The sequence below is a fragment of the Neoarius graeffei genome, chromosome 5 (assembly GCF_027579695.1).
Source record: "Neoarius graeffei isolate fNeoGra1 chromosome 5, fNeoGra1.pri, whole genome shotgun sequence".
NCBI classification, from domain to species: domain Eukaryota; kingdom Metazoa; phylum Chordata; class Actinopteri; order Siluriformes; family Ariidae; genus Neoarius; species Neoarius graeffei.
This window is the reverse complement of record NC_083573.1, coordinates 82,711,803-82,729,194: the sequence shown is the minus strand read 5'-3', so window position 1 is coordinate 82,729,194 and position 17,392 is coordinate 82,711,803. Positions and strand designations below refer to the sequence as shown.

Below are 17,392 nucleotides of genomic sequence, written 5' to 3'. Positions count from 1 at the left end.
TTATGTACTCTATAAGAATGCGAAATATTGAATATTAAGATATAGTATAAGTGATGCAACAAATTATAGGTGAACCAGGAGACCAGCAAAGCTAGACAATGTCATTAAACTTTGTTGACTCTTTGCCGTACTCACCCGAGTGTGACATCGCTTTAACAATGCCCTTGATCGTGAACAACCTCACACTTGTCAAACATTTAAAGCTTTGTTCAGAGATCTCATCTCATCTCATTATCTCTAGCCGCTTTATCCTTCTACAGGGTCGCAGGCAAGCTGGAGCCTATCCCAGCTGACTACGGGCGAAAGGCGGGGTACACCCTGGACAAGTCGCCAGGTCATCACAGGGCTGACACATAGACACAGACAACCATTCACACTCACACCTACGGTCAATTTAGAGTCACCAGTTAACCTAACCTGCATGTCTTTGGACTGTGGGGGAAACCGGAGCACCCGGAGGAAACCCACGCGGGCACGGGGAGAACATGCAAACTCCACACAGAAAGGCCCTCGCCGGCCATGGGGCTCGAACCCAGGACCTTCTTGCTGTGAGGCGACAGCGCTAACCACTACACCACCGTGCCGCCCTGTTCAGAGATCTGTACTTGTTTAATTATAGACTCTGTAATCATTGCTTTGAGACATCTTGCTGCTACACTTTTTCCATCATCTTTTTTTTTTCCAACTTAACTGCGTTATAATGTAGAGTTTATGGAAAATTGTTTGCACTGGTGGGCAACACGGTAGTGCAATGATTAGCTCTGTCGCCTCACGGTAAGCCGATTCTGTGTTTGAACCTGCTGCTCGACTGGGGCCTATCTGTACGGAGTTTGCACGTTCTCCTCGTACCTCTGTGGGTTTCCTCTGGGTGCTCTGGTTTCCTCCCACAGTCCAAAGACATGTGGATCAGGTGCAGATCAAGTGCCCAGAACTATGAACCTGAATGTGAATGGCTGTCTGTCACTCTCTCTGTATTACCCTCATAACAGATTGGTGACCTGTCCAGAATGTACCCTACCTTTCACCCAGTGTCACCTGGGATTGGCTCCAACAGATAAGAGACACAGAAAATGAATAAACGAACAAACGATCCTGTTCTGCTATTCCATCTAGTCAGCATGCATTGTCCTGTGCATTTATTGTATATTTTTACACCTGTCTTGCACCATTATGTATTTATACTTTGTTTTATGTGCTGCACCACAGTCCTGAAGAAACATCATTTCAGTCCAGTGTATACACGGGTTACACAGAGCCATGGTTCAGGGGTCCGTTATCAAAAGTTATTATGGCTATTTTGCATAATGTCAACTAGACTCTAGTAACATTTTAATGAAATAAATTTTAATAAAATTGGTTAAGATGTTCAATAATAATAAATCATCATCATCATCATCGTCATCCATGGACTCACTGGTTAGAGAAGCAGCTTTGGGACCAAAAAGTTGCTGGTTTGATTCCCTGGACCAGCAGGAATGGTTGAAGTGCCCTTCAGCAAGGCACCTAACCCCAAACTGCTCTGGGTATATTGTACATCGCTCTGGATAAGAGCATCTGCTAAATGTCATTAATAATAACAAAAACAACTCCAAAATATTACTGAACACACTTTTTAAAAAGAAAATAGAATTATTTATTTATTTATTTTATTAAGCTTCCACCAGGCGGCACGGTGGTGTAGTGGTTAGCGCTGTCGCCTCACAGCAAGAAGGTCCGGGTTTGAGCCCCGGGGCCGGCGAGGGCCTTTCTGTGTGGAGTTTGCATGTTCTCTCCGTGTCCGCGTGGGTTTCCTCCGGGTGCTCCGGTTTCCCCCACAGTCCAAAGACATGCAGGTTAGGTTAACTGGTGACTCTAAATTGACCGTAGGTGTGAATGTGAGTGTGAATAGTTGTCTGTGTCTATGTGTCAGCCCTGTGATGACCTGGCGACTTGTCCAGGGTGTACCCCGCCTTTCACCCGTAGTCAGCTGGGATAGGCTCCAGCTTGCCTGCGACCCTGTAGAACAGGATAAAGCGGCTAGAGATAATGAGATGAGAAATTTTAAAAAATAATGGTGGGGGTCACACCATTAACAATAACAGCGTGCCCTAGAAGAAGAATAAAAATAATTAAATTTAAAATAAATAAATAAATAAAAGGGGGGAGGAAGGGGAAAGATGCATTTACATATAAATAAAACGAAATAAATATAAATACATCACATCACAAAAAAAAAACCATAAATAAAACTAAAAAATCGTAATCTTTACTTAACTCGTATTCAAAAGCCCATTCAGCAGAAGTCTATACAGGTAGTCGTCGACTTACGACCTATGCAACTTACGACCGATCGACTTTACGACCGTCTGGTTATGACTGGCAAGTGTTTCCCAGCTGAGCTAGCTGAGCATACGACAGTTTCCACCCCAGCTCCCGGCAGCGCCCAGCATCCAGCCTCTCGCTGCGTATAACAGTTTCCACCCCAGCTCCTGGTTTATGAAACGAACAAATCCTCCCGCCAGCCCGAGCGCTGCAACAGCTGATGATGACGTAGACGACCCACAGCCAAGCACCAGTGATGCCAGCGGCCACTAAATTTTGTATTTTGCTATGTTTCAAACTAAAATGTTTTCTATTTTTCATACCTGTATTTCGTATGTTTTGTTTTGCACATATTAAACGAATTGTACTGTACGCAGTGTAGTATGCAGTGTTTGACTTAAACCAAATAATGAGCCAAGGTAATGAAATAAGAAAATGTTGATGAAATAAGACATTAAGATGATTACAATATCATTACACATCACAATATACTTACGTTTATTTAACATAGGCCGACTTACAACCAGATCGGTTTACGACTGGTCAGTTGTAACCAAACGCAGTCGTAAGTCAACGACTACCTGTGTGTGTGTGTGTGTGTGTGTGTGTGTGTATAAAATATACACATACACACACAGGGGTGCAGATCCGATGCCAGGATTGGGGGGGGGGACACAAAATTTTTTTTTTTTTTGCCTGTATGCAACTCATACCATGCAACCATAAATCACAACTTCGTAGAGGCTCGCCACATCATTCAAAAAGTACTGCACAGGGAATCATTTGTCTGAAAATACATTTGTTTGTACAATTTTGAATAATTTAGGGGATTTTTATTGGGGGGGACAATTCATGTTTTTCAGAAATTGGGGGGGGGGGTCATGTCCCCCCCCCCGGGATCTCCACCCATATATATCATTATCTGTAGCCGCTTTATCCTGTTCTACAGAGTCGCAGGTGAGCTGGAGCCTATCCCAGCTGACTACGGGCGAGAGGCGGGGTACACCCTGGACAAGTCGCCAGGTCATCACAGGGCTGACACATAGACACAGCCAACCATTCACACTCACATTCACACCTACGGTCAATTTAGAGTCACCAGTTAACCTAACCTGCATGTCTTTGGACTGTGGGGGAAACCGGAGCACCCGGAGGAAACCCACGCGGACACGGAGAGAACATGCAAACTCCGCACAGAAAGGCCCTCGCCGGCCACGGGGCTCGAACCCGGACCTTCTTGCTGTGAGGCGACAGCGCTAACCACTACACCACCGTGCCGCCCTATATTTGCCTCACAGAAAAACACTTATGGATAGCATGAATTAAAATATATTCTAAAAATCTCATAACAAAAGAATATAAAATTTACAATTATAATAATAGAATGCCTTTATTGTCACTGCACAAATGTCCAACGAAATTTAGTTCTTTTCTATTCAATATACCTAATATTTTTCGAGTTTATTTGTAAAATAAATGTACTGATGGGTGTATGACTTTCTCATCTCATTATCTCTAGCCGCTTTATCCTGTTCTACAGGGTCGCAGGCAAGCTGGAGCCTATCCCAGCTGACTACGGGCGAAAGGCGGGGTACACCCTGGACAAGCCGCCAGGTCATCACAGGGCTGACACATAGACACAGACAACCATTCACACTCACATTCACACCTACGGTCAATTTAGAGTCACCAGTTAACCTAACCTGCATGTCTTTGGACTGTGGGGGAAACCGGGTGTATGACTTTAAAAAAAAAAAAGTTTGAGGGGCCCCTGGTATACAGGATTGACAGTAAAAACCCACTTGATTTGATCGTTTTTGTTTAAACCTGACTTGTCAGTGTGGTCAGAATCAAGTCTTAAATCCTCATGCATGTGCTTTGCTGTGTGTGTGTGTGTGTTTACCTGCCCAGCTCTTTCCCCGGTAGGAGAGTGTAGTGCTCGGTAAACGGCTCTCTCTTGATCACACTGTGGATGTCCCACAGTAACCCGGAGCAGCTCTGACCGCCTTCATGCCACCGGCTGCAGTTTCTCGCCTCGACGGTCCGAGACGGACATTCAGGAATCATAACGGCGGAATAATTACTTCTGTGAAGTGCAATTTACCTGATGATGCACTTCTGAACTCGTCACGACAGCAAGAAAAAGAGTCAACTTTGTTTTAGGTAGTTAGTTTGAGTAGTTAGCTAGCTAGCTAACCGAATTAACAAGACCAACTGACTGGAACGGAGAAAAATTTAAACTGAAAAAGAAAAAAAAACCCGCAAACACGTTGGTAACAGTTACACAAAACTGCAACTTCATAACAAAGCGACCTCCGAAACTTTCATCTTGGTTGTTAGGTGTGTGTGTGTTTCCACTACAGGGTGATGAGTAGTGTTAACTTGTAGCAACTCTCTCTCTCAATGCAAATGCAAACACCGATTTCCGTTGCTGTAGTAACAGCCTTGATTGACAGGCAGTTCAGCCAAAGAGGGCGGGGCTTTTGTAATCAGGGTTTCCCTCAGGCACTGAGCCAAGATGTCAAATCCGATTCCCTTCAAAATGTTTGGACCAACAAGACCAGAATACATTTATTTTATTTTATTTTATTTCTGTTTAAACTACACGACGTGAAAATAACAATGGACTCAAATAAAAGCAGGCACTTAAATACTTAAATTCGTCGAATAATAGCAAGAAGAACTCACTAATAGGCAGATGTGCTACTTATTATTTCCCACATAACTACACGCTTTGCGTTCAGCGACTAAATTAAGCATATTACGTTGTGACCGACCAGATAACGTCTGCGTGCAAAAACTGCAAATGAACAAGACGTGCAAACACGCCCCCTGCTGATGAGAGTGGAAATGATGAAGTTGTATTGCATGCAAGTTGCTTAGAGTAAACAGACTGGCCGACTAAGCCTTTTACAGGGGTAGAAAGTATTCCTGATGCCTTCTACCAGACAGAGCAAACTGATGACTCAAGAGAGAGACATATATCTCATCTCATTATCTGTAGCCGCTTTATCCTGTTCTACAGGGTTGCAGGCAAGCTGGAGCCTATCCCAGCTGACTATGGGCAAAAGGCGGGGTACACCCTGGACAAGTCGCCAGGTCATCACAGGGCTGACACATAGACACAGACAACCATTCACACTCACATTCACACCTACGGTCAATTTAGAGTCACCAGTTAACCTAACCTGCATGTCTTTGGACTGTGGGGGAAACCGGAGCACCCGGAGGAAACCCATGCGGACACGGAGAGAACATGCAAACTCTGCACAGAAAGACCCTCATCGGCCACGGGGCTCGAAGCCAGACCTTCTTGCTGTGAGGTGACAGTGCTAACCACTACACCACCGTGCCGCCCCGTTTATATTCTGTTTATATCATTTTACCAGTGCAATTCTGTATACTTTACTATTTATTTTTATACTTTATTTGTTTTTTTTTTCTATAACTCATGAGTCAACAGCGCCTTCAATTTCGTTATCGCATCTCATCTCATTATCTCTAGCCGCTTTATCCTGTTCTACAGGGTCGCAGGCAAGCTGGAGCCTATCCCAGCTGACTACGGGCGAAAGGCGGGGTACACCCTGGACAAGTCGCCAGGCCATCACAGGGTTGACACATAGACACAGACAACCATTCACACTCACATTCACACCTATGGTCAATTTAGAGTCACCAGTTAACCTAACCTGCATGTCTCTGGACTGTGGGGGAAACCGGAACACCTGGAGGAAACCCATGCGGACACGGAGAGAACATGCAAACTCTGCACAGAAAGGCCCTCGTCGGCCACGGGGCTCGAACCCGGACCTTCTTGCTTCTTGCTGTTCTCCCCGTGTCCGCGTGGGTTTCCTCCGGGTGCTCCGGTTTCCCCCACAGTCCAAAGACATGCAGGTTAGGTGGGAGTAAATTGGTGAACCCAGAGGAAACCCACACAGACACTGGGAGAACTTGTGAAACTTGACACAAAGCTCTGAATCAAAGTGGTGACCCTGGAGCGGTGTGGTGGCAATGCTACCCACTGTGCCACCAGGCCACAATGGTAGTAAAGTGAAAAAAGTGTCAGCTTTTTTATTATTATTGATATCATTTGCAGCCCTGTGATGACCTGGCGACTTGTCCAGGGTGTACCCCGCCTTTCGCCCGTAGTCAGCTGGGATAGGCTCCAGCTCGCCTGCGACCCTGTAGAACAGGATAAAGCGGCTAGAGATGATGAGATGAGATGAGATGAGATATCATTTGCAGTGAGAAAATGAACAACAAACAAAGGTTGAGAAGAATGATAGAGGATGAAACAAGATAAATCAGGAAAAGCAAAATGTGTGAGATCAAGTATGAAGTGGTCAATATCATCCATCCATCCATTATCTGTAGCCACTTATCCTGTCCTACAGGGTCGCAGGCAAGCTGGAGCCTATCCCAGCTGACTATGGGCGAGAGGCGGGGTATAGAGAGCATGCACATGACGTCACGAGGTCACGTGATATTTGTTTATCTGCCATCTTGGACGGCAAGGCCGTGCATAGAACTTAGATGAACCCGTTCTAATTATCAAGTGTGTGGGAGTAGATCTTTCGAGAATGGTTATATCTTGTTCAGCATTTGGTTGTGCCAATAGACAGGGCTAAAAGGAGGGCCTGTCATTTTATAGATTCCCCGCAGACGAGGAGAGACGCGCAAAATGGGTGTCCGCTGTGCGAAGAGAAAACTGGAACCCCAGTTCTACCAGCCGAATTTGTAGTGAACACTTCATATCAGGTAGGTGTAATCTTCTAATTCAATACTCCTAGTACATCTGTTAAGTTGATTTTCGGATTGAATGATAACTGCATACTTAGAAACTAGACAGTACAGTGTTTGTGGCCGTCAGTCCGCTTGATCTCTAACATTTAAAATGGCTATGCCTAGCCCTACTACCCTGGCCTAGTCTATGACAATGTTTTATCTTTTTGGCTCATATATGCCTTTGAAAGGCCAATCCATAGTAGGGATGGCGAAAACTAAAAAAAATCTTGACCGACCACCGAGCCTCGTTAGCCAGTTAAAGTCGGTTAACCTATGAGTTTAAACAGGGATGCAAACGGCGGATGCCACCTTTTTCACGGCTGAATCGTGCAGATCCAATTTTTTTTTAGGGGGGGCGTTGGAGTGTCTGAATAATTTCATCAGAGTAAATTCTGTATTAAAATTACTAAATAAGCAAATACCGTTACAGTCCATGAAACATAGGAAGTATGAGAAGAAAACAGTAAATCAGAAAGCTGCGCATGTTTTTGCGGAAGCTGCGCAAATGTGCGCAGCTTTCTGATTTACTGTTTTCTTCTCATATCTGGAACTGAGTTTAGATTTAGAACATTCTTACGATAAAACGTCCTGCATAGTCTCTTTATGATAAACGTCTTAATGCCACTTACCCGTAAGGTTATCAAGTAGACATTCTTCTTCGGAACCTTCCAGAGGTATAGCTGGGATACCCATCCCGCAACAAAATATTTATAAGCTTCCAGGCTCTTGTAAGCTTTGAGGGCTTTGCCAGTGTAACACGATTCACGATTAACAAGAAAATTGTAAATGTCGTGGTAGGCCAGATCGGGCAAATCGCCTGCACCGCAGCTCCGAATTTCCCTGAACAAGGATTGCGGCAAGTTGTATGGATCTGCAATCCCCAACCTGGAACACTTTTCCACGTAACGCTGCCTCACGTCACCTTCAAGATGCTGAACAAACTTAGACAAGTAATCGTGTGATGTAGATGGGGTATTTTCCGAATTTTCTTGGGGATTACTCCCTGGATCCATTACGCTCACGCAAGGTAAACAATCCTGATGCCGTCCAATATGGCGGAGTACACACGTGTGAGTCACGTGACTGCACATCCTCTATACCCTGGACAAGTCGCCAGGTAATCGCAGGGCAAGTGGTCAATATATTTAATTAATATTTGTGATTCCCCCCCCCCCCCCCCCCCCTTCATTTTGAGTTACTAGTTTATCCTGGTCAATTCAACACTCAGTGTGAAGCAGGAAAACATGCCAGATTGGATGCCAGTCCATCATAGGGCACTATGCACAGAACTTAAACACTCACTCACACCGAAGGGCTGTCAAAACCCAGTTTCACAAACTGGCATGTTTTTGGGAGGAGGGAGGAAACCAGAGAATGAGAGACAAGGGGAGAACATGGAAAACTCCATGCAGAAACCAAAGCTCAGAATTGAACTGGGAAGTTTGGAAGCAGCAACGCTACGGCACCACACTGCCCTATTGGTGAGATTTCATATATGGACACAAGTGTTTTACTGGGAAATACACCACTCATATTTTTCATACGAGCTACACCCGGGACATGAAGAACCAAAACCATGACATAATTCTCTGTTTGCCACTTGTGAGGAAATCGATGAATTGTTTTGATAAATCTGGGTACTTTTTGTTTGTGAATCTGGTTAAATAATAAAAAGAAAATCACATGTTGGCTTAAATATATAAAGTTTATCTTCTCGTGTTGAAAAACTCGCATTTTTCATCCAAAATATATTGTGGATCTGAGTGACATATTTTCTGACCTTTCACTCCTATGACATCACTCCCAGTGTTTTCCTCTACGCACATTGTCAAAATGGTGAACTGACTCAAAATTAAAATGTTTTTGATAAAATTGCATATTTTTTGTGGGTATGTCCATATAATATAAAGAACATTACACAGTTGTGCAAAGATATGAAGTTTATCTTCGTGTGTTGAAAAATATATCACTCATTCACTTCACTCACTCGTGATATATACATTCACCATTCGAAGATAAACTTTGTGCAACTGGTAATGCAACTGAGGAGCAGGGAGCAACCCCAGTAGTAGAGAAGAGGCATGTCGAAGAGCTAGAGGACACTCCACTACCAGTCATGACAACTGCATCCACTGATCTGAGGATGAAAATTGTGGCTAGACTAGACACAACTGCAACATGGCCATGACTCCCCAGGCTCACTGACAAAGTCCCGTCAAAAGAGATGCTTGCAGAAGTTAACACAACTCTACTCACTATCACCACTACACCACCATCATGAAAACCAATGAGCTCATATATGCCACAGCAACAGTAATTCTGGAGATACTTGGGTATAAAATCAAGAATGCAACATGCAGAGAATGCCCCCCATAGAGAAGAAGGTTGGAAGCCAAGATCAGTGAAGCCCGGAGGGATGTTAGCCGGCTAACAGAGGTGCAGAAGGGCATCATGAGGGACAGGCCCTGGATGGTAAAGAAATACAACAAGATTTCCATAAGGGAGGCTCTAGAGACTGCCAAACAAAGAATCACAGCTCTGGCTACTCAGCTGAAAAGATATGTGTTTGAAGCAGAGGCCAAGAGAATAAATGGCCTGTTCTCCAAAGATCCAGCCAAGGAGTACTCCCAGCTGTAAGGAAACAACAGCACAAGGACACCCAGAGCTGAGACTGAGAAATACTGGAAGGCCATATGGGAGAAAGAGGCATCACACAACACCAATGCCAAGTGGCTGGTGGACCTACTGTAAGAGCAGATCATAGCAACCTCCCAGAACAAAAAACAGTTACAATCAAAAAGGCAGACATCCAATAATGAGTCTCAGGCATGAAGAGCTGGACAGCACCAGGACTTGACATGATCCACACCCACTGGCTGAAGAAGCTAACAGTGCTCCATGATCGCCTGGCAGCCCAAGTGAGTGAGCTGCTAATAGCAGACACCCTCCCCGACTGGCTAACATAGGGTAGGACAATCCTGGTCATGAAGGATCCCAATAAGGACACAATACCTTAAAATTACTGGCCAATAACCTGCCTGCCCACAACATGGAAGCTACTCTCAGGCATCATAGCAGCTAGGTTGAGTGGGCACATAAGCCAACACATGAGCAAAGCTCAGAAGGGCATTGGAAACAAACACCAGAGGGACAAAGCCCCAGCTATTGGTTGATAGAGCAATCATCCAAGACTCTAAGACTAGACAGACCAATCTGAGCACCAGCTGGATTGACTACAAGAAAGCCTATGACTCGTGCCCCACACATGGAGTGCTTGGCACTATACAAGGCTACCAGAGCACTGATAACCTTCATCAAGAACTCAATTTGGCTGTGGAAATCAACACTGGAGTCCAACTCCAAGGACATCACACAAGTCACTATCGAGTGCAGCATACACCAAAGTGATGCACTATCACTGCTGCTGTTCTGCACTGGCCTGAACTCCCTCAGCCAGATCATCACAAACCATGGATATGGATACAGATTCAGGAGTAAAGTGACCATCAACCATCTCCTACAGTGGTGCTTGAAAGTTTGTGAACCCTTTAGAATTTTCTATATTTCTGTATAAATATCACCTAAAACATCATCAGATTTTCACACAAGTCCTAAAAGTAGATAAAGAGAACCCAGTTAAACAAATGAGACAAAAATATTATACTTGGTCATTTAATTATTGAGGAAAATGATCCAATATTACATATCTGTGAGTGGCAAAAGTATGTGAACCTTTGCTTTCAGTATCTGGTGTGACCCCCTTGTGCAGCAATAACTGCAACTAAACGTTTCCAGTAACTGTTGATCAGTCCTGCACACCGGCTTGGAGGAATTTTAGCCCATTTCTCCGTACAGAACAGCTTCAACTCTGGGATGTTGGTGGGTTTCCTCACATGAACTGCTCGCTTCAGGTCCTTCCACACCATTTCGATTGGATTAAGGTCAGGACTTTGACTTGGCCATTCCAAAACATTAACTTTATTCTTCTTTAACCATTCTTTGGTAGAACGACTTGTGTGCTTAGGGTCGTTGTCTTGCTGCATGACCCACCTTCTCTTGAGATTCAGTTCATGGACGGATGTCCTGACATTTTCCTTTAGAATTTGCTGGTATAATTCAGAATTCATTGTTCCATCAATGATGGCAAGCCGTCCTGGCCCAGATACAGCAAAACAGGCCCAAACCATGATACTACCACCACCATGTTTCACAGATGGGATAAGGTTCTTATGCTGGAATGCAGTGTTTTCCTTTCTCCAAACATAACGCTTCTCATTTAAACCAAAAAGTTCTATTTTGGTCTCATCCGTCCACAAAACATTTTTCCAATAGCCTTCTGGCTTGTCCACATGATCTTTAGCAAACTGCAGACAAGCAGCAATGTTCTTTTTGGAGAGCAGTGGCTTTATCCTTGCAACCCTGCCATGCGCACCATTGTTGTTCAGTGTTCTCCTGATGGTGGACTCATGAACATTAACATTAGCCAATGTGAGAGAGGCCTTCAGTTGCTTAGAAGTTACCCTGGGGTCCTTTGTGACCTTGCCAACTATTACACGCCTTGCTCTTGGAGTTATCTTTGTTGGTCGACCACTCCTGGGGAGGGTAACAATGGTCTTGAATTTCCTCCATTTGTACACAATCTGTCTGACTGTGGACTGGTGGAGTCAAACTCTTTAGTGATGGTTTTGTAACCTTTTCCAGCCTGATGAGCATCAACAACACTTTTTCTGAGGTCCTCAGAAATCTCCTTTGTTCGTGCCATGATACACTTCCACAAACATGTGTTGTGAAGATCAGACTTTGATAGATCCCTGTTCTTTAAATAAAACGAGGTGCCCACTCACACCTGATTGTCATCTCATTGATTGAAAACACCTGACTCTAATTTCACCTTCAAATGAACTGCTAATCCTAGAGGTTCACATACTTTTGCCACTCACAGATATGTAATATTGGATCATTTTCCTCAATAAATAAATGACCAAGTATAATATTTTTGTCTCATTTGTTTAACTGGGTTCTCTTTATCTATTTTTAGGACTTGTGTGAAAATCTGATGATGTTTTAGGTTATATTTATGCAGAAATATAGAAAATTCTAAAGGGTTCACAAACTTTTAAGCACCACTGTATATATGGATGACATCAAGCTGTATGCCAGGAGTGAACAAGATATCGACTCACTGAGTCACCTCACCAGGATCTACAGCAAAGACATGGGAATGCTATTTGAACTGGATAATTGTGGCCACATGGTGGCAAGGAGAGGGAAGGTGCTCAGGACTGATGAGATGAAGTTACCAGAAGGCAGGATTGCAGACATAAAGGACAGCTACAAGTACCTGGGTATCCCACAGGCCAATGGGTGCCATGATGAGCAGGCAACGAGGTCAGCCATGACCAAATACCTCCAGAGGGTAAGACAGATTCTGAAATGCCAGCTTAATGGTAGGAATAAGATCCAAGCCATCAACATGTATGCCCTACCAGTTATCACATACACAGCTGGAATAGTAAGTTGACCACAAGAGGAGATAGATGCAGCTGATGTCAAGACACAAAAACTCTTCACAATGCATGGATAGTTCCACCTGAAGTCCAGCACCCTGAGATTTTACGAGCCATGGAAACAGGGAGGGCAAGGATTAGTTAGTGTCAGAACCATGATCCAGGATGAAACAAGGAGCATCAATAAATACATCAGAAAGATGCCCCCAAGATGAAATAGTAAGAGAGTGCCTCAAGCAGCAGAAGACAGAGGGTGATGAGGATGAAGACAAAAAATTGTGGAAGACCAAGCCCCTCCATGGGATGTATCATCAGCAAATAGAGGGAGTGGCTAACATCAATAAGTCCTACCAGTGGCTAAAAAAAGGCTGGCTTGAAGGAAAGCACAGAGGCTCTGATCATGGCAGCACAAGAACAGGCCCTAAGCACTAGGAACACAGAGGCAGGTGTCTACCACAGTAGACAGGACCCAAGGTGCAGGCTGTGTAAAGATGTCCCTGAGACAGTCCAGCACATAGTAGCAGGATGTAAGATGCAAGCTGGGGCAGCATACACTGAGAGGCATAACCAAGTGGCTGGGATAGTGTACAGGAACATCTGTGCTGAATACAGACTAGAAGTCCCCAAGTCCCAGTGGAACCTACAACCAAAAGTGGTTGAGAATGACAGCACTATGATTCTGTGGGACTTCAAGTTCCAAACTGACAAGCAGGTGCTGGCCAGCCAACCAAACCTAGGGGTGGTCAACAAGGAGCAGAAGACTGTAGTTGTGATAGATGTAGCAATCCCAGCTGACAGTGACATCAGGCAGAAGGAGCATGAGAAGATCGAGAAGTACCAGGGACTGAAAGAACAACTGGAACAGATGTGTAAGGTAAAAACCAAAGTGGCCCCAGTGGTGATAGGAGCATTAGGGGCTGTGACCCCCAAACTGGGAGAGTGGCTCCAGCAGATTCCAGGTCCAACATCTGAGGTCTCTGGCCAGAAGAGTGCAGTTCTAGGAATAGCTAAGATACTGCAGAGAACCCTCAAACTCTCAGGCCTTTGGTACAGGACCCAAGCTTGAGAAAGACACACAACACCCAGGGAAGTATATATGTATGTGTGTGTGGCAACAGAGGTCAAAATATTTCAAACAGAATAGAAAGGAGGAAAATACATTTTCCCTGATATATGGCCATGCTATGATTTTATGTTGACTGATAGCTATCCATCCATTATCAGTAGCTGCTTATCCTGTTCTACAGGGTCGCAGGCAAGCTGGAGCCTATCCCAGCTGACTATGGGCAAGAGGCAGGGAACACCCTGGACAAGTCGCCAGGTTATCGCAGGGCTGACACAGAGACACAGACAACCATTCACACTCACACCTATGGTCAATTTAGAGCCACCAATTAGCCTAACCTGCATGTCTTTGGACTGTGGGGGAAACCAGAGCACCCGGAGGAAACCCGGGCAGACAACATGCAAAGTCCACACAGAAAGGCCCTCACCGGCCGCTGGGCTCAATCCCAGGACCTTCTTGCTGTGAGACGACAGTGCTAACCACTACGCCACCATGCTGCCCTGCTGATAGCTATTACATATCTAAAAAGTGTCAGTGCAAAGCAAATTACACACAGCCTAACCACACACTAACACACTATTCACATTCAAATAAATGTATCACTGTGATTGCAAAATAAACAGGGGTGGTGTGGACAAGTTCCATAATACTGAATGGTAAACATTAATTTATAAAGATATTTTTTATTAGATGAACACAATTTAAATACAGCTGTGAGTTACATGTTTAAATAATTCAGTGCATTACAGGTATAGATCATAGGCATTAGTATCATGTTATTAAAACTTGTCTGTAATATATTGATGGTCCCATCAAATAAATAAATAAATAAATAAATAGCTGTGTATATATTGAAATAAACTATAAAACATTGTATGTAATGAATGACATCAATTCACATTATTCAGTCATCGACATAGGCTCACACCCATGCTAATTAAAGAAAAAAAAACACAAACAATAAAAATGAATCAAGAAATTGAAAAAGAAATTGCATTAAATATTAAGGATCATAAGAAACAAAGCAGATATGAGCTACAAAATAAATCCTTTCACACAGTAAGCACGTGTGCTGTACTGTATATAATGACAGATAAATAATAGAGATTTGATTTCAGTATCAGAGGCCGTACACTCTAAAAAATAAAGGTGCTTCAGTGGTTCTTCAAATCTCTGGATGGTTCCATGGAGAGTCAAAACTCTGTGATGAACCATTAAATTATGCGAAAGGTTCTTCACATTGGAAATGGTTCTTCAGAGCCTGGCATTCTCTTACCATTTGCTGGTCAATGCACATAGGCTATGTTTACACAAATCTGTCTTCACTGCTCAAACAAATGGTTTAAATGGTTCTTTAAAGAACTGTTGCATGAACGGTTCTTTGAAGCCCTGAAAAAAGGTTCTTCTATGGCATCGCCCTGAAGAACTGGTACTGGCCCCATTATTTTTTAGAGTGTATTGGGAATTGTAATAAATCCCTAGTTCATAATGTCTACAAGGGTTAATATGGATATCTCTGTGGTCTGAATAATGCATATTGCTCTAAATAATCATGGATGTACAATGGCTGAAGCTCATGGGAAAGGAAAAATAACTATGTTAAATCCACTGCTTTAAGTAGTTCCTTATGTTCTTTGCATATTCCAGTTTTTCCTCATCCTGGAACAGTAGTTTGGCATATTGGCAAACACTGGCATATTTATAATGAACACTAGTATAAGAGGGATATTCTGTTTATTTTATCTTTTTATTCAGTCTTGTGATTTTTTTTAAGTGAAAGGCATGTGATTGAGAATTAAAGCAAGAACACCATGCCTGAACAAGCATCTGAATCACCTGACAAACATCATTAACCTATCATGAAAAAATTATTTTGTGAAAACACTCAAGGAGTTATTTCTTAATAGAGATAGTAGAGCATCCTGAAAAGATTAGCATTTAAGATGCTAATCTGGGTGGACTGTAAATTCCCTTACATCACCCAGATCATCCTGTGTTCTTTATAATGCTGTATCTTCTGGAGTGAGAGGACGCTGACATAAGACATACCATAATTTCAACCAGATTACTACCAGTCTGCTGGCTCACTGACGAATGGACATCAGTATCAGGTTTTATTTTTGGTATCCACATCAGATTATTTGCTGTTAATCAACGATTTAAAGTGGATTATTTTGGATTTTTGTGGAACCAACCATAAAAACATAATTACTGATAAATGTACACATGATAGTATGAAGAAGTGAGGCTGGAGCTGATTTCTTTCTAGTCCAGACTGTAGATTCAAACAATGTGAAAAAGGTGGATTATTTGCTTTGTAATTCTTTCCCTCCTGAAATTTATTCTGTATACAGACTAAGCACACGTTATCCAATCAAAGTACAAATAAAACAAAAGGGCAGATGTCAGAACTGGAAGTTGAGTGGTTTTTTTTTTCAATGAAAGGGTTAAAATTTTTCTGTAGTATGAAGTCATTCTGAACATGAAATACTTTATATTTTTTTAAATAATGAATGCAGCTGCCTAGTTGTCTTTAAGTGCGTGTGTGTAAGTAATAGTTTCTTATTATGCCATCAATGAGACCTTGTGATATAACGCACTGGTCAAACTAAACTCATAAACAGGTCAAAATGGTCATTTTGAACTCAAGTAATGCTAAAATAAAGACGGAATGTTTATATAGTTTTCCCTGTAAGTCAAAGATGTTAATGGATGTCATGTCCTCGTGCAGTGTGTCGGCCATTGGTGAGCTGCATGTCAGGCAGGCTTTATCCTCCATGCACAATAGCAGCATATCAGCAAGACAGTGTCAAAATGCCTTCTTAGTAACATGAACATTAGCACGAGAATTCAGTCTGATACACTACATTGTAGGCTGGATGCAGGTTTTGCACTATGCACTAGTACGGTATTTCTCTCCCTCATCCCCATAATAATACAGTATGTACAATATTACCATGGTATTTCATGCACTTTCGGTTAAACACAAACAAAATTTCACATACACAAATCCCAAACGAATCCTTAGATGGATTTAATTACAAAAAATAGCAGTCTCTTGAGGATATGGTCACTGAAAATCACAGCACAATATGTTTACAAAATATAGTCTTTCCATTGTCAGTGAATCTTTCACTCCAAACCAAAAGTGCTTGTCTCCTCCACGGCAATCAGCAGTTTCTCATACAACATGGTGTACGAAGGGTACGGAGGCAAATCCAGACGGTTAAAGCATGTGTGAGCCCTGCAAGAAAATGGGGGGGGGGGAGACAAACCACAAGGTCAAGGGTTAAGCAAGTGAATTTATGCAGGTATGCACTTCCAAGATCTGCATCAGTTGACAATTTTCTTGTGCACACACACACACACAAAAAATCTATAAATAAAATCAGATTTACAGATAATTCTTTCTCACGTTATGTGAGGAATAGTGACTTCGTCTCTATGATCAATGCTTCTCACAGGTTTTATATCATTATTATCAGGAAGTGCATGAGCTTGCATAAGTATTCACTCCCCATTACATTTTCCACATTACAACCTGGAACAAAAATGGACTTAACTGGGATCATGTTGTCAATCTATACAAAATAGACAATATTGAGTAGGTGATGATGTAATCATGCTCGGGGTTTCATACTAGTGGGGGTGAATACTTATGCAATAACTTTTTTTTTTTATTTGTAAATAATTTTGCAAACTATCTTAACTTTCCCCCACTTCTACATTATCA

At 42.8% G+C, this 17,392-nt stretch overlaps 2 protein-coding genes across 2 annotated transcripts in view; both read right to left on the bottom strand.

Moving 5' to 3' along the window:
• The window catches only part of stk17a (serine/threonine kinase 17a), a 70,719-nt gene extending 66,022 nt beyond the window's left edge, over positions 1 to 4,697 (bottom strand). Inside the window, exon 1 of the mRNA XM_060920714.1 lies at positions 4,205 to 4,697. Coding sequence (XP_060776697.1) covers positions 4,205 to 4,368 — 164 coding nt within the window. The 5' untranslated portion in view covers positions 4,369 to 4,697. The remainder of the gene's footprint in view (positions 1 to 4,204) is intronic.
• An 11,483-nt stretch (positions 4,698 to 16,180) lies between these two features.
• LOC132887093 (E3 ubiquitin-protein ligase HECW1) overlaps positions 16,181 to 17,392 on the bottom strand; it is a 179,199-nt gene continuing 177,987 nt past the window's right edge. Inside the window, exon 28 of the mRNA XM_060922463.1 lies at positions 16,181 to 16,903. Within this exon, the coding sequence (XP_060778446.1) occupies positions 16,792 to 16,903 (112 nt within the window). The 3' untranslated portion in view covers positions 16,181 to 16,791. The remainder of the gene's footprint in view (positions 16,904 to 17,392) is intronic.